The sequence below is a fragment of the Monodon monoceros genome, unplaced genomic scaffold (genome assembly GCF_005190385.1).
Source record: "Monodon monoceros isolate NGI ecotype Baffin Bay Population unplaced genomic scaffold, NGI_Narwhal_1 Super_Scaffold_11, whole genome shotgun sequence".
NCBI classification, from domain to species: Eukaryota; Metazoa; Chordata; class Mammalia; order Artiodactyla; family Monodontidae; genus Monodon; species Monodon monoceros.
In genome coordinates this window covers 108309987-108335305 of record NW_021703767.1, presented here as the reverse complement: position 1 = coordinate 108335305, position 25319 = coordinate 108309987, and the positions used below count along the sequence as shown (strand labels likewise).

The 25319-nt window shown below is 37.9% G+C and overlaps 1 protein-coding gene across 1 annotated transcript in view; it reads right to left on the bottom strand.

Moving 5' to 3' along the window:
- PLCH1 (phospholipase C eta 1) overlaps positions 1 to 25319 on the bottom strand; it is a 234914-nt gene that overhangs the window by 93264 nt on the left and 116331 nt on the right. The window contains exons 3-6 of the mRNA XM_029214972.1: positions 17698 to 17844; positions 15464 to 15707; positions 7522 to 7651; positions 4073 to 4243 (exon numbers count right to left, since the gene is read on the bottom strand). Coding sequence (XP_029070805.1) covers positions 4073 to 4243; positions 7522 to 7651; positions 15464 to 15707; positions 17698 to 17844 — 692 coding nt within the window. The remainder of the gene's footprint in view (positions 1 to 4072; positions 4244 to 7521; positions 7652 to 15463; positions 15708 to 17697; positions 17845 to 25319) is intronic.

The window sequence follows — 25319 nt, the reverse complement described above, 5'->3', positions numbered from 1 at the left end:
TATTTCACAGAAAAATGTCATTTGGGAACTATATTCAAGGGAGAAAAAATATTACATGACATAATTACTCTGAACAGTCTCTCACTGCTTTAACTGTGAATAATTAAGAAAAATGAAACAAATTCAGGAAAGCCTCTTAAAGAACTGCTTTTATGATGAGGAGAATGCTTTAAAAAAAAAAAAAGATAAAGGTACACTAGCACCAGAAATGGGTAGTTATAGCAAAGAAGAATTTATAATTATTTCTCACAAGAGAGGTAAGATTAGAATGACCACGACTCTCACCAAACCAGTCTGGATTCAGTAAAGGGTAGTGAAGGGAGAGGGAACAAATGACACCTATAATTGGATCAGAAGAATCAAGGGAATATTTCAGCAGAAAGAATAAAAAAGCAAAATGAGCAACTGTTAGAACCACCACAAAGGGATAATGTATAGGTCTATGTCATAAAGTTCAGCAAGAAGAGGGCGCTCTAGCATGGGATCAGAAAAGTTCTGAAAACTCCCCTGGAATTAACCATCCACATGCATATTTCAGATAAAAACACTACATAAATAGAAATCTGCTTTTGACTTCTCTATGGAAGTAGCTTTTGCTCTTGGTTAACAGCTAGAAGGGTTTGAAAACTATAAGGGCTCTTCAATATTCCTGCCTTCTCTTCCTCACTCTTCAATCCATGAGAAACAAAAAGATAAAAAGGAGGTAGAGGCTTTCTAAGAAAGGTTGTCAAGGAGAGTGGGGGGAATGAAATCAATTTCTCACTCCTGAACCAAAACTCTGAAAAGAATTGAACTCAAAACACATTCAGCGCCAGTGCCAAAAAATGGATAGGAACTCTGGAAGAGATGAAGGTTGCTTTTTGGCAAACAGGGGAAAAAAATGAAACAAAGAGCCTCAACCAACCCACGTACTCTGGAATCACAGGCTAGTGGACATCTGTGATCTTGATCTGTGGATGCAAGGAAGCAACGGAAGAGAAACCTCAGCCAACTGGCTTCTTCCTTAACTGGCACTTCTTCACAGATATAAAAGACAGTAAGAATTTACCTTAGCACATCATATTTTAAAGATGGAAGTCCTAATCAAACAGCAATTGGACCTGTCAAAGGCATAAATTCATTTTGCAAAGAGCTTCAGTGGAATAAAAATCTGACTCACAGGCCAATATTTGAACTCCCATAATCCCGGACAGCATATGTGGCCGGCAGTGATATTTCATTTCACAACTCAGTAAATCTGTAAAATCTGAATACTCTGATGTCTACACCAATCTTACACCATCAGAAACGAATGAATTACTGCCATATGGATCATCAAATTGCCTCAGATTCGTTCCACTGTGAAAATCCCATTTTGAAACTCAAAACCCCACAAAACTCTTGACTAATGACTCTCCTGCTGCACTTTTAGATCATGTCCAATTTTTCGCTGTTTTAAAGAATGCTGAAATGCACAACTTTATAACTTTTTTTTCTATACACAATTATTTCCTTAGGATGAACTACTAGATACAAAATGGATTGGTAAAAATTTTATATATTATATACAATTTAATGATAAAACTGCCCATAGAAAGATTGTACCATTCCACAGCTTCACCAGAAATATAAGAAATGGACACCATGTTTGGTAGTATATTTTTTTAACCTTTACTAATTTGATGGGTGATAAATGGTCTCTTAACATTGTAAATCAACTATACTCCAATTAAAAAAAAATTTTTAATGGAAATAATACAGAAGCATATTAAAATAAAAAGTAAAATTCAAAAAGTCTTGGTTTTATTTCACATGTTTAAATTACTGGTGAAGGATGAACATTTTTAATAGATCATTGTGCAATTTTTTTTATGTTTCAAATGTTTTACACATTCTTCTATTGGGTAGTCATCTTTTCCCTCAATTGTCTGTGGAAGTACTTTCCATATTAAGGAAATTCACTGTTTCTCTCTTTTGTATATTATAAATATTTTCCAAGTTTGCACTTGACATTCATTTTATGATGTTTGATATATTGGACCACATACAAAGTTTCAGGACATTAATATTTTCCTTTCTGGTTTATGCCTCTTGATATATGATAATTTTAAAAAATTTCTTTCATGTTATACCCATATGTAGCTTCAAGCTAGTTTAGAAAATTAAACTGGAAACGCGTAATCATTTGCCAGGAGCAGATGTCACAGAACACTGGCTTCTGTTTTCCCCAACTAAAATTTACTGGTTGAATGTCAATATAACAAAAGGAGGGAAGAAACATATGCCCCTTAGCAAATGACATCCGCTATTGCTATTCAAATGGATTGGGTAAATTCCACTAGCACAAATGAACTTGAAGTCGCTTTCTTTGGACATTTTAATTTCTCACACTGCTGTGCTTCTGAATATCTCTGTCAAAGGGCTTTCACATTCATCATCCCAATCAATTTTCAATCTGACATTGTGAGATAAGAAAGGTAGGTATCAGCTCCCCTTTGTACAGATCAGGAAACCAAGGCTCAGAAACAATACTGATTGGCCTGCCCAAGATTCTCCAACTGATAAAGCTTGCAGGATATGAAATGCAGATTTTCTGTACTCCTGGTCTAAGGTTCTTTCCACTATACTGTGAAGAGTTCTTCTGATGACAATGCAGGAGTAGTTATAATTGCAGGAAACAGGGAATAATGATTTGGAAAGGGCATGTTCTCTGGGGAAGATAATTCTTCTATTACCCCATTCCCATTTTCTGTCTGCCTTAACAGCCAACTTTGTTAGTGGAGAATCTCTGCCTTTGCCAAATTATCAAACTAAAATAACTGATTTTGATAAAACATTTTGCTAACACTATCTGGCTTAATCCTTAAAGCAACAACAAAATGTATAAAATCTGGATCTGTAATTCCTAAAATGTATGTGATTGTGGTAATGGGATAAAGTAAAATATTACCAGGTCTAGTGTCTTTTCTCTGACACCACCAACTCTGACTCTCCGACACTAGCTGGGTATCCAGCAGTGCAATTCAGTCATGACGCTTACCATCTGGAGTCAGCATTAGACCCTGCAGGGCTCAGTCCCACAGGCTAACCCTGCTTCAGATGCCGCAGATGAGGTCTCAGGCTACCCCCACTTCTGCCTGGCCTACTACAAATTTCGGAGTTCTGGACATTACTTAAAACAGTAAAAATAGATTTTAATCAGTAACTATTGCAAAACGGAGAAAGAGAGCTCAGTATAGAACTGGCTTATTTGCTAATACAAGTGGGGATTTATAGCCCAGGAGCAAGGTAGGGGTCAGTGGAGGCATAAGAGGGGATTCTGGCTAACCCAACCTAACAGGATTCTTCCTGAAATGCAGGGCGGGCTGATCAAATATCACCCAGGGAATAGTGATAGGCGAGGAATTTTATCAGATATTGAGGGCGATTAGTTATCGAGGATGGAGATTCTGGTTAAACTGACTTAGGATTCTTGCTATAGCTGGACTCTTAAGGACAAGGCCAAAGGATGGAACCTTCGAAAAACTGGCTCAAAAGAGCCTGCTTAGAGTTTGTTTCATTGAGGAGAAAGTCTTTGTCAATTCCCGCAACTCAGTTTCCAAGATTCGCTAGAATGACTCACAGAATTCAGAAAAGTGCTTTACTTACTATTACTCATTAATTATAAAGTATACAGCTCAGCCAAAATGGAAGAGATGCACAGGGCAAGGTATGAAGGAAGATATTTACCAATGAATTACTATACTGCTAGTTAAGAATTATGTCATAGTTGATAAATGTCTAGCTATGTTATTACTATAAAGAAAACATTACCATGGTATCTGAAAGGAAACACATGAGTTAATTGTCACTACTCTGTGGAAAAATATGCATATTTAAGGTTAAAAATTGTATAAGTGTTCAATTTGTCACACCCTCTTTAAAGATGCTGGAAACACATTTTAAATAACTCATAGATAAGATTTTTGTGGAACTGTGATATTTACCCCTCTATTCTAAATTTAAAGTATACCTACACCCAACCTCAAGAAAAACTCATATACCTTTCACAAGTATTTTTAAGTAAACATTCAGTTAAACAGTCTAATGATACCTTTTGCTCCACCTTCAAAAACTGAGCCAGTTCTTCCACAGTTAGGTGATCTTTCTTGTCACTGTAGCTCAAAAGCAACAAATAAAGGTCCCGTCTCAATGACATCATTTTGTAAAAAACACAGAACTCTTCAAATGTCAAAGTTCCCTGATTCTCATCTGTATCAGCTTCCTGAAAGAGGCATAGAAAATAACAAGGCAGTGTGAGAGTTTGAAATAGGAAATTCAGTAGCCGGAAATAATATTTACTATAAAAAAGGCTAATACACATTTCACAAATGGTAAATAAGTTCTTTTCAAGCGCACATGGATCAATTTAAAAACTGACTATATATTAGGCCACAAAAAAGTTTCAAATTATAAAGAATCAACCTTATAAGAACTAATTTCTCTGATCACAGTAAATTTATAAAGCAACAAACAAAGCTTAAAAAAAACTGTGTATGGAAAAAACACATTTCTAAATAAGAAATGAAATGTACAGAAGTAAACGCATGTACCACGTGTTACAACTTGTGTGATGCAGTAGTTAGAAGGAAACTTGAAGTTTTCAATGTATAAGCAATGTAGATTAAAATCAGAGAAGCTAATAATTCAACTCCAAAAGCTAGAAAAAAGTTAAGCTAAAGAAAATAGAACGAAATAAATTATAAGCAAAAGCAGAAAGCAATGAAATAGAAAACAAGTAGATATAACATCAAAGGTGAGCAATTAAACCCAAAGCTGGTCTTTTGACAAAACTAATAAAAGAAATTTTGGATAAGACTAATCAAGAACAAAAGAGAGAAAATACATTTAATACATGATGAAAATTCTAGTCTCTCATCAGCTTCTGAACTGCGATTCAATCAAATGTAATTTTTACCTATAATAGAATCTCTCTTAATTCTGCATAGGTAGCTTATTGCTCTTACAGCCATCAGCATCATTGGTACCTTTTCCTCCATAAAAGCCTGAAAAATCCATCTGGACTGATCACTAGTTGAAATTATTTGTTCCTAGTAATTATTGAGGAAGGATCTTTCGTCACGTACTTGCCTTCGGATTGGCTGAATTTGTCATAAAACCATAAAACTGTTGGGGATATATAATGAAAAACCCATCCATTTACATGGTCTCCTTTATTTTAAGTGAACACAGTTGTAGCTGAGCAAAAACTGACAGGGACTGAATGGCATTTTGAAATTCATAGATGTTGTGACATATAGTCAGCTGGTATGTGTTTTTAAATACAGTTTTGAAAGTCAAAATGTGTATAAAAATATACTTTTTTAAACTTTGCTAACTTTGGGTCAATTATGAGCAAACACTTAGACCAATATTTAAATCATACACTGTTTCTCTGTGATGCTGTTGCTTTCTGTCATTTTAAAGGCAGAGACAGATTGGTCTACAGAATACCAACATTTTTGGTGTTTGAGGCTCTTGGTTGTAGAGTCTTTGCATCCAAAGAAAGTAGGTCTAATGTTCATATTTCTGCCATAACTTTGTTTCAAAATATCTAGACCTGGATAAAGCGATGATACATTTTTCAAAACTTCCTTGGAAATGCCTAAACCTTTAAGAACAGTAAAACTGTAAGGTTTAAGCAATAGCATCAAAGACTTCAAAAGAAGCTATCCATACCTTAACAGACTATTTTTTTAAAAAACCAGCTGAATCTTGCACTGCAACAAAAAGGCAAAGAAAATTCCAGGAAGGCTTTAATGTCTTTACCAGCAATTCAGTAAAAAAAAAAAAAGTTCCTTAAAATAATACTAAGATCTTTGTTTCCATCACTCCACCCTGAGCACTCACAGAACTCTGCTACATGCAAGACCTATGATAGAAATATTCTACATACAATAGAAGCCCAGCTGCTTCTCTAGTCACTGCCGGCTTGAGAAGTCTTTCAGTCTTTAAATCCAAGGTCATAAAAAGAGACCTTACTGTTTTCTTAAAACTTCTCTAAAGTATTAACTTTGAACTTACAAGACTTTTGACATAAATATTTCCCGGTTTACCCTCTAAAATACTCAGTGTATTAGAGATAAAATGTGTCTGAAGGAGGAAAAAATATAGAAGTAAAAATAGTTTAATATCTTATGTTACTTCTCTATCTTATTTCCAAAAATTACCCCCCAAATCATTATTTTTGTAGGTATAGATTTTGCCCTCCTATTTAAGCGTGGCCTCTCTGATTTAATCAGAACTATCTCTCCAGTACTATGAATATCTCCTATGGAAAGGAATGCATGGGGAGGTGGGACTCAAAATAGAACAAAAGTAAGGTGGCACAGGGAGTGCCAAGAACATGGCAAACCTTTCCATATAGCTTAAAAACAATTCACTCTGTGACAACTCATTTCCCCTACAAAGTCCCTCATTCCATCTCTGGTTCCTTTTATAGACTATCTCATTCCTTCCTCTTCTTTCCATTCTCTTCAGTGCAATGGGACCCAGTTCCCCCAGTGCAAACCATCTCCAGCTTCCAAGGACAAGACCACAGGACCTGTGACCGTAAGAGGTCACAGATCGAAGCCATCCTCCATCTTCCATTCATTGTTGCAACTCACCCCTCATGCTGTTTCTGCCCTTACCATCTCTGATAACACGAGGTTAGAAAACAAAGGAAGCACAAAACATTAAACATCATAAAATATAACACTTTTTTACATATTAAAAATATCACCTACCTAGTCACTTAGAAAATCACTGCAAAACATGGATTATACATATGACTTATCTCCAAATAAGAGCATTTCCTGAATTAGTAGTCTGCTAATTACTAATAATCTAACATGTCTTTGCACCAACTTTAACTTAACAGAACTCACTTTTGCACCTTAGGTGGAAGACTGAGTACAATCCCAGCTGGGGGCCACAGAATAAGTTTGGGCCCATGGATTTTCCTCCAGAACTTACCAACAGGGAAAGAGCATCTCATCTAACACCAACAAGCAGTTGGAGTGAACTTCCGGAGGGCTCCCTAAATGGTAGAAGTGATACAGCACTTCTAAGCCTTAAGGATTCTAAATCTTAAACTCCTCTGTAACAAAATAGAGGGCTCTTGAGGATTTCGACACGTCCTATTTTGTCATGTTACTCGGTCTTTGTTCTGATCCTCACAACAGACCATGAGGTTGGTAGATGAGATCTTATCATCCTCTCCAAGTGACTTGATCCCATTTACCCCATTATTTAAGTATCAGGTTAAATGCTTAGAATTACTCTCTGAAAATGGCAACAACAACAACAAAGCACTTTAGGAAGCGAAACTGTGGATGCATGTTAAGTTTAGGAAGTTTTCCTTGATGAAATAAAATGCCTCTGTCTTCAAAGAAAAACAAAACAATACAGAGTAGTAATATTAGCTTCCAACGAGGCAAAATAGCCTTTTGAAATACCTCAGTATATCGATAACCTCCAACGTGTATTTTACATAAGGCCAATCCAATTGTGAAAATATACCTGAAACATCTGTCTGACTTTTCTTCGGGGCAGATTGACATTTAGTTTGTGCATCAATTGGTGTATCTCTTCAATGTTCAACAAGCCATCACCATTCTTATCAGCTTCCTCAAAGGTCTGCTTCACCCACTTGCAGAAAGGTCAAGAAAAACACTTGCATTTTCATCAAAATAAAATCTGCTTTCACAGAATACTCACAAGAACATTTATCATTAACACCAAACTTGAGAAGAAATTCTTTTGAGGAGGACCTGCAATCCACAGGCTCTTAGTGAGCTACTAACAGTGACAACAAAAGGAACTAGGGGAAGGAGAGCACATATAGGTGCTTCCCTTCACTGGGAAATGGAGTCAAACCATATTACTCTGGGAGCTTCTTTAACATTTTATCCAAACTGTTAAAGCATCTCTATGATGTGATGAGACCCCATGTATACCAAATTTAGGCCTTATCTTCTCCATCTATGACCTTTCATCCAGTATTTTTTTTTTTTACCTTCACAATACCCCTACACAACATGATCTTTTCAATTCCCTTTTCTCAGTCCCCCTCTTACAGTTAGAAGCTTAGACCATCTCATTCAATCTCCTCATTGTTCAGATGAGGATATAAAACTAGAAGAGAGGGAGAAATTTGGTAAGAATTAGTAAGAGAACCAGGTCTCAACCACAGGTCTCCTTCAACTTGGTCTAGCACTGTTTTCTCCTGCACAGAAGGGCTGTCTCTACACTGCTCCTCTTCCTATGACTAGCTTTGACAATTCTTACCTAATATTCTCAACTTCTAAATCAAGGGCATTAATAGGAACTGCAAGCCTGATATGATAGAGGTTGCTTCAAAGCTCAGGTATGATACTAGGTGCCTGAGGATATGAGTTTAGATACAAAGGATTTACATCATGTGAACTGAGATTTTAAAAGGCCCCCAGGAGGATGAGTCTTGGGTCGTTTTACATAGTGAGGAAGCAGAATAACTGGTAACAAATGGATGAGCTTAAAATTCCCAGTTAAGTTTTAGCAGAGGGCTTTTTTAAAATGTATGATTCACGGTTGTTAGGGGGTAGATAACAGAAAGTAGGAATGGTATGTACATTTAGAAAAACAAATTGAGCTTCAAAACTCAAAGGGTAATGAAGAAGAAAATAATGAAGATGATGGGAGAAAAACAGAATCAAAGTAAGGGAAAGACTTAGGTTTAAATCTAAGAAATGGGAGAATGGGAGTAGGTCAAAGGAAAGTGTCAAAGAATAACATTTGCTTATCAAACAGGTGACATCAAACTGAAAAATTTTCATTTAAGACGAAATATTAACTAACCTCCCAGTAGTAACTCAGAACACTTATACTTCTTAGGTGATTCAAACTATGATTATAGGAGATTATACCTTAGAAAGTAAAAACTGGAAAATTAATCTTATTTCTCCTAAAGTTAAATAGAAGTGATTTTTCAATCATAAATATCTGTTTCACATTTTGTTCCCTTTATAACATTTGAATATAACCAGCCCAGTTCTTTCAAATTCAATTGTTCCTCATAGAGTTCAGGAAGGACCTCATTATATATGATACCTGGGAATTAAAGGGTGACCCAGGACCAGGGGAAAAATAACTGAAGAATCAAAAGAGTGAAACATTTGGGCCAATTACTAGTAAGTACCTGAATCTCATTTTTTTGTTTTCTGGGAATACAGCACCCATTGCATGAGCGCTATTTCTTTTGACTGTGAACACTGCTCTGTGTCCCACAAAATATTTGGCCAGAGTTCAAAGAAATGAATAAATGAGTCCAAGGATGGCAGCATTTTCATCCTTTTATTTTATACTTCTTTATCAAAGCATCTCAAAGACTTCTCCAGAGAAGAAGCAGATACAAGCAGACACTAAGCATGAATATTCTGCAGAAACAAACCCTTTTGGGTGAGCCTGTGTCTGCAAGGCCTTCAGTGTCAACACACAAGCTGGCCTTGACAATTGGTTTAGGGGATCTGGGATTGGTAAGACAGAAACAGAGGCCGACTCAGACCAAGAAATATACACTACTTCTGATTCCATGCTGACCTGGCCCTGTGACAGTGGGTCACTTACATTACCTCTTGGGGCTTCCATTTCTTCATGTACAATGTCAGTGAGCACAACTAGATGACCCTGAAGCCCCTTCCAACTGTAAGATTCTATGAAAGGAAATACCATTCTCTCTCAGTAACAGTACACATGGTATAAGATATAATTGCAGGCAAAAGTATTCTGATACCTCAAAGTTGTTGTTCATAATTGAGACATGAGTGCCCAAGAAAACCCTGAATTAATGATTCATAGCCAATACATGATAAATTTAAGAAAAGAAATAGTATTTCTGCAAAGAAAAACTAGGAGAGTAAAAACTGAATGAAAAGTTACGGCCTAGTATTGTCTAATCAAAAAACTTTAGAAGAGGGCTTCCCTGGTGGCGCAGTGGTTGAGAGTCCGCCTGCCGATGCAGGGGACGCGGGTTCGTGCCCCGGTCCAGGAAGATCCCACGTGCCGTGGAGTGGCTGGGCCCGAGAGCCATGGCGGCTGAGCCTGCGCGTCCGGAGCCTGTGCTCCGCAACGGGAGAGGCCACAACAGTGAGAGGCCCATGTACCGCAAAAAAAAAAAAAAAAAAAAAAAAAAAACACTTTAGGAGAATGTAAACACTTTAGGAGAATGTAAAGCATTGAACGGTATTATTTAGCGCAGGGGTGGGCAAATTTTTTCTGAAGAGGGCCTGATAATAAATATATTAGGTTTTACAGCCCATTTGGTCTCAATTGCAACTATTCTACTATGCCATTGTTACACAGAAGCTACCATAGACAATACATAAATTAATTGGCATAAAATTTCATGTCACAAAACTTTATACTTCTTTTGATTTTTTCAACCATTGAAAACCCATTGTTAGCTTAGGAGCCCATATAAAAAGGTGGTGGGTCAGATTTACCTACAGGCTACAGTTTGCAGGACCCCTGATTTATAGGGAAGGTGTAAGGCTTCAGTTTACAACACCCATAAAGTCTTCTACAGGTAATAATTTCCCAAGTGGCATTAAGAGGTAAGGTGGGGGCACCAAGGAGGAGAATGATCTGACGGAGGAATATGCCAGCATCATCATCTTTGCATGCTGGAACCATTGAGTTTTCAGACATCAATCTATCTGAACAGGAAAAGCAAAAGATTTGCCAATCCTTATCTCTCTTTAGCAATAACAACAGCAGCTACTGTTTATAAAATGCTTAATATGAGCTGGACAGTGTTCAAAGCACTTTGTGTATAATCAATTCATTTGATGGTCACACAATGACATAGGGCAGATACCATCATTATCATCATCACCATGTTACAGATAAAGAATCTGAAGTAAAAGAGTTTAAGTAAGTCCCCCAAAGTTACATAGTACACGGCAGAGCTGGGGCTGGACCCAGACAGGGCAGCACTGTCTTGCTCCTTAACCACAATACTGTATTGCTTCTGATAGACACGAGTACTTCATCTACCTCCATTCAACATGGCCACACTGCAGAAATAACTTGAATTTCACTTTACACTGGATGGATTTTTTTCATACAACTATTTAAGATTCATTATTCTCATTATTCATTCACAGTTGAAATTTTCAGGCCTAATTGAAATGTAATGATAATGAACATATCAGCTCTGTTCTCCTCAATTAATGTTATTAAATTTACATCCAATCAAGGATGTCATTCTGATATTAAGACATTATCTAAACCCCTATCCAATTCTGACAAATCTGTATGAGAATGGTTCTCTGACTCAATATAACATTCCCTATTTTTGACATCAGCTTCCTCTTCATTATTCATTAATTTCCTGTTTCCTTTTCTTTCCTCACTGACATAAACATCAACTCTTTAATATTTCTTATAAAATTGTTCCTCTGTGTGGTTCTGGGGTACACTCGGTTTCCAGATAGCATATTTTCAGAATATGAAAATCCTCAACTGTCAATCTGATTAATTCAAATATGAAAACTTTCTACTGCCAGTAAACATGGACAAACAAATCATGTTAAAAAAAACTATTCACCTAAGCTGGTAAAAATTCAACTAGAGTATTGTAACTTTAGGACATTAAATGTAATCCCCAAGGTAACCACAAAGAAAACAGCTATAGAATTTATATAAATGGGATTTAAATATTTTAATACAAAAAAAAAGAAGACATAATGCAAGAAATAAGAGACCAAGAAAGCTATAAGGCATAAAGAAAACAAATAGCACAATAATGGATATTAATCCTTATCAATAATTATTTTAATGTAAATGAATTAAACTCTCCAATCAAAAGACAGATTGACAGAATAGATAAAAACTCATGACCCTACTATATGCTGTCTACAAGAGACTCACTTGAGATCCAAAAACACAAACAGGTTGAAAATGAAAGGATGGAAAAAGATATTCCATGCAAATCATAACAAAAAGAGAGCTGGGGTGGCTATATTAACATCAAACAATAGACTTTAAATCAAAAAAGGCTGTAAGAGACAAAGAAGGATATTATGTATTAATAGAAGTCTCAATACAGCAGGAAGATATAACAGTTATAGACATTTATGCATCTAATGACAGATCATCAAAATATATAAGGCAAAAATGGTGAAAACTGAAGAGAGAAATAATTCTACAATAATACTTGGAGACTTCAGTACCTCACTAACAATAGTGGATAGAACAACTAGACAGAACTAAGGAAATAAAGAATTTAAACAACACAATAAACCAACTAGATCTAACAGACACTCTACCCAACAATAACAGCATATACAGTCTTCTCAAGTGCACATGGGACATTTTCAGAATAGACCACATTTGAGGGCAGCAATTAAGTCTCAATAGATTTAAAAAGATAGATAGCAGAAAGAAGGAAATAAGAAAGATGAGAACAGATATGAAGTAGAAAAACAATTGAGAAAAGTCAATGAAACCAAAAGTAGTTTTATCAAAAAGATCAGTAAAACTGACAAAACTTTTGTTAGATGGACGAAGAGAAAAAAAGACTCAAAGTACTAAAATCAGAAGTGAAAGTGGGGACATTACTACTGATTCTACAGAAACATAAAGGACTATAAGATACTACTATAAAAAATTATACACCAAAAAATTGAATAACCTAGATGAAATGGACAAATTCCTAGAAATATAAAACCTACCAAGACTATATCACAAATAGAAAATATGAATAGATCTATAACTAATAAGAAGATTGAATCAGTAATCAAAAATCTCTCAACAAAGAAAATCCCTGGACTTGATGGTTTCACTGGTGAATTCTATCAAATATTTAAAGAACAAATACCAAAATCCTCAAATTTTTCCAAAAAAAATTAAAGTGGAGGGAACACTTCCTAACTCATTCTATGAGGTCACCAAAGGCAGACAAAGACACTACAAGATAACTACAGACCATTATCTCTTATTTACACTGATGCAAAAATCCTCAACAATATATAGTTGATCCTTGAACACCAGGGGTTTGAATTGTGTGGGTCCACTTATATGGGAATTTTTTTTCAATAAATAAGTACTACAGTACTACACAATCTGCAGCTGGTTGAATCCACAGATGCAGAACCTCAGATACAGAGGGCCAACTATAAAGTTATACTCAGATTTTCAACTGCTCAGGAGGTCTGCACCCCAACTCCTGCATTGCTCAAGGGTCAGCTGTACTAGCAATACAATTCAGCAGCATATTAAAAGGATTATACACCATGACCAAGTGAGACTTAGTCCTGGAATACAAGGATGGTTCAACATATAAGAATTGATCAAAGTAATATGCTGCATCAACATAATGAAGAGAAAAACCACAATCATCTCAATTGATGCAGAAAAAGCATCTGACAAAATTCAACACCCTTTCACGATAAAAACACTCAACAAAATAGAAATAGAAGAAAACTACCTCAATATAATAAAAGCAATATATGAAAAAACCACAGCAAATATTATATTCAATAGTTAGAGACTGAAAGCTTTTCCTCTAAGATCAGGAACAAGACAAGGATGCCTGCCTTCATCACTTCTTCTCAGCATAGTACTAGAAGTTCTAGCCAGAGCAACTAGGCAAGAAAAAGAAATAAAAGGCATCCAAATCTGAAAGGAAGAAGTATAATTATCTGTTTGCAGATAATATGATCTCACACATAGAAAACCTTAAAAACTTGCAGAAGAGTAGAGCAATACCACACTTCTCACTAATTTCTTTTACTTTGAGAAAGTTATTTTTCATAAAAATACATTAACATGTAATAGTTTATTATAATTTTTAGTGAAATATTTTTGAAATTCTCAGATTTAATGTCTTATATGACAAATATCAATAGATTGAGCCCACATAAAAACTCTTTGGGGTCTTCAGTTTTTAAAAATGCAAAAAGGGTCCTGAGATCAAAGTCCAATTATGTTAATTTCTCTTGTCAGAGGTTGGTTTAGGAATGGGCCTGTAATAGCATTTCTGGCCATTGATGAGAGGTAGTCTTTTGTGGAGCTCCTGGGAAGTTTTTCTTTGCTCTTAAAAAAAAATGGGGGGACGTTTATGAGAAGAAACTTTGTTCCCTCTGGGCAGGACTTCTCTGTGTTTAGAACTGCTGCACTTCTCTTTGACCAAAGGGTAGCCAGCTAGCTAAAGGACCAAGCCAACATGCTGAGAATGGCAGAGCCTAGGTCTCTAATGACATTACCTAGGTCTCTAATGAGCCACTGAATTAACTAACCCTGAAACCACTCTATCTCAGATCTCTTGTTCATGAGAAAATGAATATTCTTTATTGTTTGAGGCACTGTTAGTATGGTTCTGTGGCTTGCACCAGAAAGCATCCTCAATGATTCAGTATTTGTTTTTTATCAAATGTAAAGGAGTTAGGAACCAAACTAGCAGGAAAAAGCACAGAAAGTTAATTCCTATGTTTATGTTTTGTTCATTTATGAATCCCAGTTGCATTTATCTGCATGCTGTGAATACGGATGAAAACATCATGGCTCATCAGCTTAGACCTTTACACTGTCAACATCCTTTCAGGGGCTGAATATTTCCAGTCTGCTCCAACAATGCCCTTGGTGAGGGATTATAGCTAGAGCAGCACAAATTTACCACCACTCTGGGAAAAAATTAGGGTGCACATTCCAATGACACCCAAGGAAGGAAGTGGTACTATTTCCTACATGGAGAGGGGGAACATGTATTCTTAAGACCATTCAAAATGTGAGGAAGGGAACCAAAACAGTCAACGAACCTAACACTCTCACTTTACAGATAAGGAAACTGAGCTCAGAAAGGTCATACATGTCACAGATTGTGAAAGTAAATCCAGTCCCCTCAGAAGAAGTCTGCACCTCAGTTCACGCAAGCTTAAGTTTCTACATGTTCTATGCATTCATTTACTTGGGGTGGGAGTGAGGAGGGGACAGAAAGGTACTAAGGGTAAAGAAAAAAACAGCAATGGGGGGCTTCCCTGGTGGCACAGTGGTTAAGAATACGCCTGCCAATGCAGGGGACACGGGTTTGAGCCCTGGTCCAGGAAGATCCCACATGCCGCGGAGCAACTGAGCCTGTGCGTCACAACTACTGAGCCTGCGCTCTAGAGCCTGTGATCCACAACTACTGAAGCCCACATGCCTAGAGTCCGTGCTCTGCAACAAGAGAAGCCACCGCAATGAGAAGCCCGCACACCACAACCAAGAATAGCCCCCACTTGCTGCAACTAGAGAAAGCCCACACGCAGCAACAAAGACACAACACAACCAAAAATAAATAAATAAAAATTAAATTAAATTTAAAAAGCAGCAAGGAAAGTGGATTTAAGCCTCAAAATTATGGGAAAAAAATATAGTCTAATACACACACACACACACTCACTCACTCACACACAGTTTAGAATTAAAGTTCTAGGGAGGATATTGGTCGTGGGTCCTCTGCCTTTTGGCAAGGGAATCTTCATCACTAATGCCGGCCATCAGGTACTTGAGGCCTGTGATCCAGGTGCGGGCCTCCTCAGGGTTGGAGGTGATGAGGTCCAGGGACTCCATGTGGTTGCCATGGTAGATGGTGAAGCAGCAGCTGGGATCAAAGTTCCCCTCAGCCTGTCTGTGGAATATTTCAGACTGCCGACCCTCGGTGACTTTGTAAATGGAGTCAATAAGTACTGTGAGGAAAGAGATCCACAGTTATGTGGCAGGTGAAGATATGTAGGCAAAGCAAAATCATCTTAAAATTTAAAAATAAAATTCACTGTCTGTTAATTGTGATATTAAGCCCGAATGTGAAATACAAGCTCTGTCATTTCCTGCTAGTAACCTTCTCCATGTACCACTTTACTCTCCTGGACAGCCAGACAACACCCTCCTGGGTGTTGCGTCAGGGTATTGAAATTTATGATAGGAAGACAGATATGCCCAGCAGGACAAGAAGGTTGGTAGAAAAGGGGGCTATGAATATGTCAAATGTATAGTTTATACGTTTATGCCAGGAAAACATACAAAGACCTAGAGCCAACTTTGACGTTTTACAATATGCATAAAACAGCCATTAAAAATTGAAGGGAAAAAAAAATTTGGTGGTAACCAAATAGCATAGCTAAATGTGATTGGGATTTATAGAGAGAAAGCTATGAGGGTAAAGGCAGAGCAGGGCTTAGAGAGGCAGAGGGGAAAACACAGTGGCAGCCAAGGGAAAGAGACACAAAGATTCAGAAACATGAGGCCCGCTCCACAGATGCTGAATAGGCCATTTACACTGGACTGAAAAGCTCAAGAAGGAGAGTAATGGGAGATAAAGCTGGAAAGAGATAAATCGAGCTGGAGGCTAGATCATGAGGAGCTGAAGTAACAGACCAGAGATTAGCATTATTTAGGTAGTGGAGCAATGCTGCCAGTGTGTGTCACAGAAGCACTTGCAGAGCGGATTACTTTAGACTAAGACAGCATTTTTTTTTTTTTGCTTGCTTGTTTGGGGGCATGAATGAGAAGGGTTGCAATCTTACTGATTGCCCATATACACCGTCCACGCCTCTGCTCTGCCTTAATGGCACGTTCCCAATTTGTCTTTCTAACTCGTTCTCCACATGACTCACAGGGAAATGAGCCTATGCCCAGCCCCCGGGCAATTTCTAGTGGGTCCAAGCCAATGGGGTGGCCCCACTTCTATGTCCTATGATTGCTTTAGGTTTGGGAACATAACCCAGTTCTAACCAAGGAGACATGGGCACCCTGCTTTGAGAGAAGGGTGTGGAAAGGGGTTCTTCGCTCTTGAAAAGGAAGCACTGAAGAGAAGGTTCCTTTCTGCATCTTCACCATCCTATCAGTTGTGAAGCCAGGATGTCAACACGCAAGGGACAGAGCCAAGGGCACTCAGGGAAAACAGAACAAGAGACTCAATGTCCCATGCCTGAGGCCGGCCAATCTGAGTTTCTTGTTATGTGAGAGAATAAATTTGTGTATCACGAAAGCCTAATTAGTCGAGGTTGTCTATGAGCTGAAGAGGAAAGCATCTTGTCTGATAGGGGCAGAAGAAACTAGCAAAATGGAGCTTGGTTAGGAGACTTTGTAATAGGCCACCAGAAAGGTGAAGAGACCCTAGACAAAGAAGACCCCTGTGAAAACAGGAGGGAGGGAGCAGATGAGAGAGACACTACAGGGGACTCAGCCAGGACTGGGTGCTGAGTGTAGAAGGTGTGGGAGAGAGGCTTTATAGAGGAGACAGATCAATGCTATTTTACTTGATATCACTGAAACAATTTTGTTAATTCATTCATCAGTTAACTGTGCTCAGGATATGTCAAAACACTTTAAATCCCACTGGATTTATGATGTCCTTTACTTTTCATAGGAAAATAAAAGATGTCAAGTTATAAAACCTCATATCCCAACTACAAAAATATGTCTCCAACACAGGGGAAATATTACCGTTTACAGCATCGTGGATAAGAAAACTTTCTATGGATTTAAATTCCTCCAAAGAATTAACAAAAGTAAAAATGGTCATCACTTATTCTGTCTCTTCACATTCTCTAACAACTGACCCTAAAACTTGCAGAACTATGAAAAGTCTACAGATCTGAAGTTTCAGAGCCCACCCAATAGAACCCCATGTGTTACTCTGTCAAGCCAAACAGAGAATTCAAAAGTTAGTCTTACTTTTTGCCTTCTCGCTCTTCCTAGAGGGTCTCCATCGGAGGCGGGTCCGGTGCTCATCCAGGTAAAAGAGCCGGACGAGCCCTTTGGTCCCACGCTTCAGTTTGATCATCTGTGTCCCGGACTGCATGACACTCATGCATCTTTCAACTGCAAACAAGATTAGAGTACATTCAGCTCTCACACAATGCAGGTGAGTCCTGGTGTTCAGAAACCTTATTGTCAAATAAAACTTCTGATCACACCCTAAAGGCTCAAGATCCAGAAGACAAATTTAGAAGAGGTAATCTGAAGAGACAGCTGTTAAAGAATTGATTCATCGGGCTTAAACCAGTAAAAAGCCTTACTGATAGAAATAAAATGCTACTTCTAGATAAACAATGCATTACTGTTGAACAAAGCATCTTTTGCTCTATCTGGCAACATGCCTTTTGGTATAAGATCGATGATAATTTGGTGCTTGAATTTATGTTCATAAAGCAAGTTCTCAGACTTCATGTGAAAACTTGTGAATTTTTATATAACCAGCAGTAAAAACATCTTATGATAATGCTTCAAAATGCAATTAGCAAAAACACGACTGGCAAAATGTTTTAACAATTGTTGAAGTTGTATATGGGTTCACATTATAATTTTATGTATGCTTGAAAACAGCTAAATAAATGTTTTAAAATGTGATGAGGGGCTTCCCTGGTGGTGCAGTGGTTGAGAGTCCGCCTGCCGATGCAGGGGACACGGGTTCGTGCCCCGGTCTGGGAAGATCCCACATGCCGCGGAGTGGCTAGGCCCGTGAGCCATGGCCGCTGAGCCTGCGCGTCCGGAGCCTGTGCTCCGCAACGGGAGAGGCCACAACAGTGAGAGGCCCGTGTACCGCAAAAAAAAAAAAAAAAGTGATGAGGAAAAAAATCAAGTTTTCACAATTAAACATAAAATATTTGTTAATGAATTTAGCTGCTAGGATTTTCTAAGTAGAGAAATAACTTGGTGATTGAACTCAGATAAAATCCAAATCACTTATTATCCAAGTTAATGCTATCATTTAAATTCTCCTCTTTGAGATGAACCCTGATGGAAGTGAGCATTTGTATCTATTGGTGTTGTCTGTTTCCCTTTCTTTGTTAATTGCACCCACTTTTCCTTTGGAAATACTTCTTTCCCATTCCATGTGCCTTTGGCGGCCTGTCAATCACCCCAAGCAAGAAATGGCCACCTGACTTAAGCTGAGAGCAAATCTGACTCCCTTTCAAGGAACATACACCCTGAGTAGAGCACTGAATGAAAACAGAACTGAGTCATTTCAAAGTACAAGATTTAAGAGACACTCCTGGTTGGCCTCCCCAAGATGTTACAGTTGTCACAGTTACTCTTCCTGAAGCTGGCAAATTATTCCATTTTCCCCTTGGTTCTCCAAGTTATACAACACTCTTCCAAACGCCCTTTTCTCATTGCATCAGCCAGAAACAGCTTCTGTTTCACCGACTAATATACATAGGCACAGATGCAACCACTAAAGCACTAGGAACAACTGGCTCTGAGTACCTACCTGATCAAGCAGCCTACCGTTAGATAAAAGAAACACAGCAAGTCAACTCCAACAAAAGAAACACAACTCCAACTTCGGCTTCTTTGGCTAACTTGTTTTTACTAGGAAAAAACCTGATCCCGAAGCTTAACATTGTATGCACAGAGTACTCAAGATAACTTCAACATAACCAACTTCCACTATTTCCTCCATGCAGAGCCTTTCCTTCTCCCAAAGAAATCAAGGAAGAACTGCATAAAATCAAGCATGGTTTTGGGATTTGATTCTGCAAGAAAGGTGAAGTGTAGGTTGCTCTTACCCATTTCATATGACATACCAAATATACAAGTAATAAAATACTGCTTAAGAAAAAAAACACGCAAACTTAAAATGTTTACTTTGAAGACCCGAGCAAAATTTGAGATTTGGTTTCATGCACATTCGTAAATTTACCTACCACTGAGCACCATTCATTTAGGTAATGAAAGCCACAGATTTGAATTCTTGACAGTCACCCTGACCATCTCACACCAGTAATTAGAGGGAGACCAGAAGACAGCCAGTGTATCAAGATAAAATCATCAAGTCTAACCACGCAAGCCAAAACTCCCAGAAAAATCTATTAGAACTTCTTTGGCCACTGACCTTAGGTCACATCAGTAAGCAGATATTCACAGTCACCCCCTGCACCATGCACATGGCTATATAATGAGGTGAAGCAGAGAACAAGGAGACTTTGACTTAAAGAGGTTAAATTTCAAGAGCATGACAAAAACAGAAAGATAGATCAATGGAACAGGATAGAAAGCCCAGAGATAAACCCACGCACATATGGTCACCTTATCTTTGATAAAGGAGGCAGGAATGTACAGTGGAGAAAGGACAGCCTCTTCAATAAGTGGTGCTGGGAAAACTGGACAGCTACATGTAAAAGTATGAGATTAGATCACTCCCTAACACCATACACAAAAATAAGCTCAAAATGGATTAAAGACCTAAATGTAAGGCCAGAAACCATCAAACTCGTAGAGGAAAACATAGGCAGAACACTCTGTGACATAAATCACAGCAAGATCCTTTTTGACCCACCTCCTAGAGAAAGGGAAATAAAAACAAAAATAAACAAATGGGACCTAATGAAACTTCAAAGCTTTTGCACAGCAAAGGAAACCATAAACAAGACCAAAAGACAACCCTCAGAATGGGAGAAAATATTTGCAAATGAAGCAACTGACAAAGGATTAATCTCCAAAATTTACAAGCAGCTCATGCAGCTCAATAACAAAAAAACAAACAACCCAATCCAAAAATGGGCAGAAGACCTAAATAGACATTTCTCCAAAGAAAATATACAGATTGCCAACAAACACATGAAAGAATGCTCAACATCATTAATCATTAGAGAAATGCAAATCAAAACTACAATGAGATATCATCTCACACCGGTCAGAATGGCCATCATCAAAAAATCTAGAAACAATAAATGCTGGAGACGGTGTGGAGAAAAGGGAACCCTCTTGCACTGTTGGTGGGAATGTATATTGATACAGCCACTATGGAGAACAGTATGGAGGTTCCTTAAAAAACTACAAATAGAACTACCATATGACCCAGTAATCCCACTATTGGGCATATACCCTCAGAAAACCATAATTCAAGAAGAGTCATGTACCAAAATGTTCATTGCAGCTCTATTTACAATAGCCAGGAGATGGAAACAACCTAAGTGCCCATCATCGGATGAATGGATAAAGAAGATGTGGCACATATATACAATGGAATATTACTCAGCCATAAAAGAACGAAATTGTGCTATTTGTAATGAGGTGGATAGACCTAGAGTCTGTCATACAGAATGAAGTAAGTCAGAAAGAGAAAGACAAATACCGTATGCTAACACATGTATATGGAATTTAAGAAAAAAAATGTCATGAAGAACCTAGGGGTAAGACAGGAATAAAGACACAGACCTACTAGAGAATGGACTTGAGGATATGGCGAGGGGGAAGGGTGAGCTGTGACAAAGCGAGAGAGAGGCATGGACATATATACACTACCAAACGTAAGGTAGATAGCTAGTGGGAAGCAGCCGCATAGCACAGGGAGATCAGCTTGGTGCTTTGTGACCACCTGGAGGGGTGGGATAGGGAGGGTGGGAGGGAGGGAGACGCAAGAGGGAAGAGATATGGGAACATATGTATATGTATAACTGATTCACTTTGTTATAAAGCAGAAACTAACATACCATTGTAAAGCAATTATACTCCAATAAAGATGTTAAAAAAAATTTCAAGAGCATGAAACCTTTAAAAAGATAACTTATAAATGGTAGTTTAGAGGTATGATTCAGAACAGTGTTTGGATTTAGACAGCCTGGGATAGAACTCCATATCTGCCACTTATTAGCTGTAGGAGGTTAGGCACATTATTTAATCCCTCTGTGTCTCTATGTCTTTGTGTATAAAATGGCAATAATGTTACCCCTTGAAATGTTGTTGAAGACTGAATGAGTTAATTCATGTAAAGTACTGAAAATGGTGCCTGGAACAATATAAACACTATAAATGGTAGCTATTATTACAGTTTTATTACTGATATTTTAAAAAATAAATGCCAAGACAAAAATACATGAGGGTCCATAGTAAAAAGAGAATACAGTGTGCTGGGATGGGGTTGAGTGTAGTAATAAAACAGTGTCAATGGAGGCTTGGGGACAGGAAAGAGCAGGGGTATGATCAGAGGATAGGAAAAGATGGTCCTCTGTCTACAGTGACCTAAAAGGGGATCAACAGGATATCTGATTCTTTGGGCCGGATAAGACTAGGTGTCAGGGGTTAGGAATGCTGGCCTAAGATTGAAATCCAACAGCAATAAGAGAGAGACTCACTCGGTATTTCTGAGCAAAGGAGTCGTGGGATAAAAAAACATAATTCAGGAAGATGTCTGTTTGGGAAGAGAGAATAAAATGAACTGTTTATACCAGAACAGAAAATTGAATTAACTGTACCATCAGAGATCTAAAGCAAAGACTACAGACCTATGGAAAGGACCCTCTATATATCTGGTATGTTGCCCTCTACTTTATTCACACTGCCCCTTCTTTCCCTTTACTTTTCACAGTCCCATTTCTTTTCCCTGAAATGGAACTGCTATGGCTACAATATTCTCAGCATTTTAACAGGAAAAGCACAGTGATATAAAAGTTTAATCACTTACTTGAGCTAATAAATACCGCCTATCACTTAGCATCGTCCAAAGAAACCCAAACATTTTAGAAAGTGGAATCCAACCCCTTAGAGAGGGAGTGTGTTTGAATAATATATTAAATATTCGCTAGCTTCACATTTATCCCACCAACTCATCCATGGGCTAAAACTCCAGCATTATCCGTTGCCATGAACAAGTACATATGATCAAAATATACTTGGCAGAGCTAGGGTATGAAACAATGTGCTGCTTAAAGTGTTTATGTAGTCGCTTTATGCTTTCTCCATGATGTTCCCTATCACACAAAAAAATCTACATAGTCAGTCACCTTGAAAAAATCAAGTCTAGTGAAGTCCTGAAAGTCATCTAAACCCATTTCTCCCTTCCTCAAACGAGACAGTCCATTGGAGCTGTACAGCTAACCAGAGAAGGAGAAACCTCCTTCTTTCTAACTCATTCCCACTGGGTAATAATCACCCATGTTAGAGACAAAATATTCTTCCAGTGTCAGCTAAACTACTTAAGGGCCAGCATAATCTCTTCATGTTCTACCTTCAGTTGAGATAGGTAACAGTACCCACTATAAAAGTCATTCACCAGCCATGCCAGATCAGTAGATTCCATAAAATAGGGTGAGAAACAAGGAGAAAAAGGCAAAATTCCAGGGGCAGGAAAACAAAGGAAGAGTGCCAGAGGCTTAGGGTGATGTAACCTCATCACACACATTTCCATTGCTGCAAGGTATCCGGGGAAAGTCTGCAAATGCAGGTTACAGATTCAGGCAGCTACAAACTATGTCTCTGATATCACATTCTCCCTGTGGTAGCCTTAATATTTTTAGAAAAGAAGTTTATTTGGATACAATGCAGCAATGTTCAAGAATATTAAGGGAGAAACACCCATGAGCCCATTACATAACACACATACTGTTTTTGTCTATTGTGCTCCAGGCCTCAATATGAATACATAGCTGACATATTTGTTGCAGTCATGATATTTCAGCCATTTGGCACCCTGCTTTTTCTTCATTTGTATTGTAAACAGCTTTCCATGTTTTTACAGACTCTTAATAATTATTATTTTAATCGCTGCATAACAGAATAGTATAAATATTTAAAGAGCAGAACAGATGAGTAGAGGACTACATTTCTAACTTTACTACATAATTAGTTTTAAAACTCTCAGAGTCTCATCTGTAAAATAAAAGGCATAACAAGTGGTCTATAAGGTCCTTTAGAATTCATCTCTTTAAAGGGATTAAATCCATCATTTCTGCCACAGTTAGTTTAAAATAAGTAAATTTCCTTAGGGTTTATCAGTTCACTAAGTCCCTCAAGCAGAAAATGCTGTTAAAAAATACATTTCCTATTTGAAGCATTGTAGTAGAAAGTATCATTTGGGGGGAGAGATGCCTAACATTGCCACTAAGTCTATATGGCATCCAAGTGGGTTCAAGTCTTTAAGCCAAGGTCGAATCAGAGAAAATCACATTCTGTTAGGAATGCCATACATGCCACCTGATGACAGCTTTGAGATATAACTTACATACATTAAAATTCAAATGTTTTAAATGTACAGTTCCATGGTTTTGGCATATTTAGAGTTGTGTGATGATCTAATTTTATTTTACTTTTTTTTTAAAAATTTTTTTTGGGCGCGTTGGGTCTTTGTTGCTGCACGTGGGCTTTCTCTGGTTGTGGTGCGCAGGCTTCTCATTGTGGTAGCTTCTATTGTTGCTGAGCACGGGCTCTAGGCGTGCAGGCTTCAGTAGTTGCAACACATGGGCTTAGTAGCACGTGGTGCCCTAGAACACATGGGCTTCAGTAGTTGCGGCATGTGTGCTCAGTAGTTGTGGCTCGTGGCTTTAGAGCACAGGCTCAGTAGTTGTGACGCACGGGCTTAGTTGCTCCTCAGCAATGTGGGATCTTCCCGGACCAGGGATCGAACTCATGTCCCCTGAATTGGCAAGCAGATTCTTAACCACTGTGCCACCAGGGAAGTCCCTGATGATCTAATTTTAGAAAATTTCCATCACCCCAAGAAGAAACCTCATGCCCGTTTGCAGTCACTTCCCATTTTCACTCACAGTCCTAGACAACCACCAACCTACTTTCTGTCTCTACAGATGGGTCTTTTGCAGATATTTCATATAAATGAAAATCATACAATATGCAGCCTTTTGTGTCTGGCTTCTTTCACTCAGCATAATGTTTCTGAAGTTCCTATGATGATTGTGTTCATTTGCTTTGTCTTCTCTTTCGCCTTCTTCCCTGACATCACACGAAACTCTTCCACTGTCACTTAGGGTAAAAATGATGCAGAATGGGAGACTGGCTGAATAAAACAATATACACATAACACAAGGCAGTACTATGCAACTATAAAAAATAATAAGAGCTCTATGAACTGATACAGGGTTTCCAGGAGATAATAGTAAGTGAAAAATGCAAAGCGTTAAGTAAGCATATATACATTTATAGTATGCTACTTCTTGTGTAATAAAAAAGGATGGGAATTTTTTAATATACAAATATTGTTTATCATTACAAAAAGAAATATAAGAAGGATAGCCCAGAAAACAGTGAAGCTGGTTACCTATAAGGGTGGGAGAGAATTGAGTGAAGAGGGTAAGGAAGGGACTGATACCGCTCGTAGGATCTTACATATTCAAAGTTAAAATTGAATCAGTGAGAATGAGAGGAGTGGAAACAAACACAAAAAGTAAACAAATTCATATACACATAGACACGAGTATTTGTGTATGTATTTGTATGCTTGTGTGTACATATACACAAGCATACAGATCTTCTATTTCCTAGATCTCTTCTCTAAAAGGCCAAGAAGCAAAATCCCCTCTAATAGTAATGAGCACACCTGGTGCCCTGCTCATTCTCTG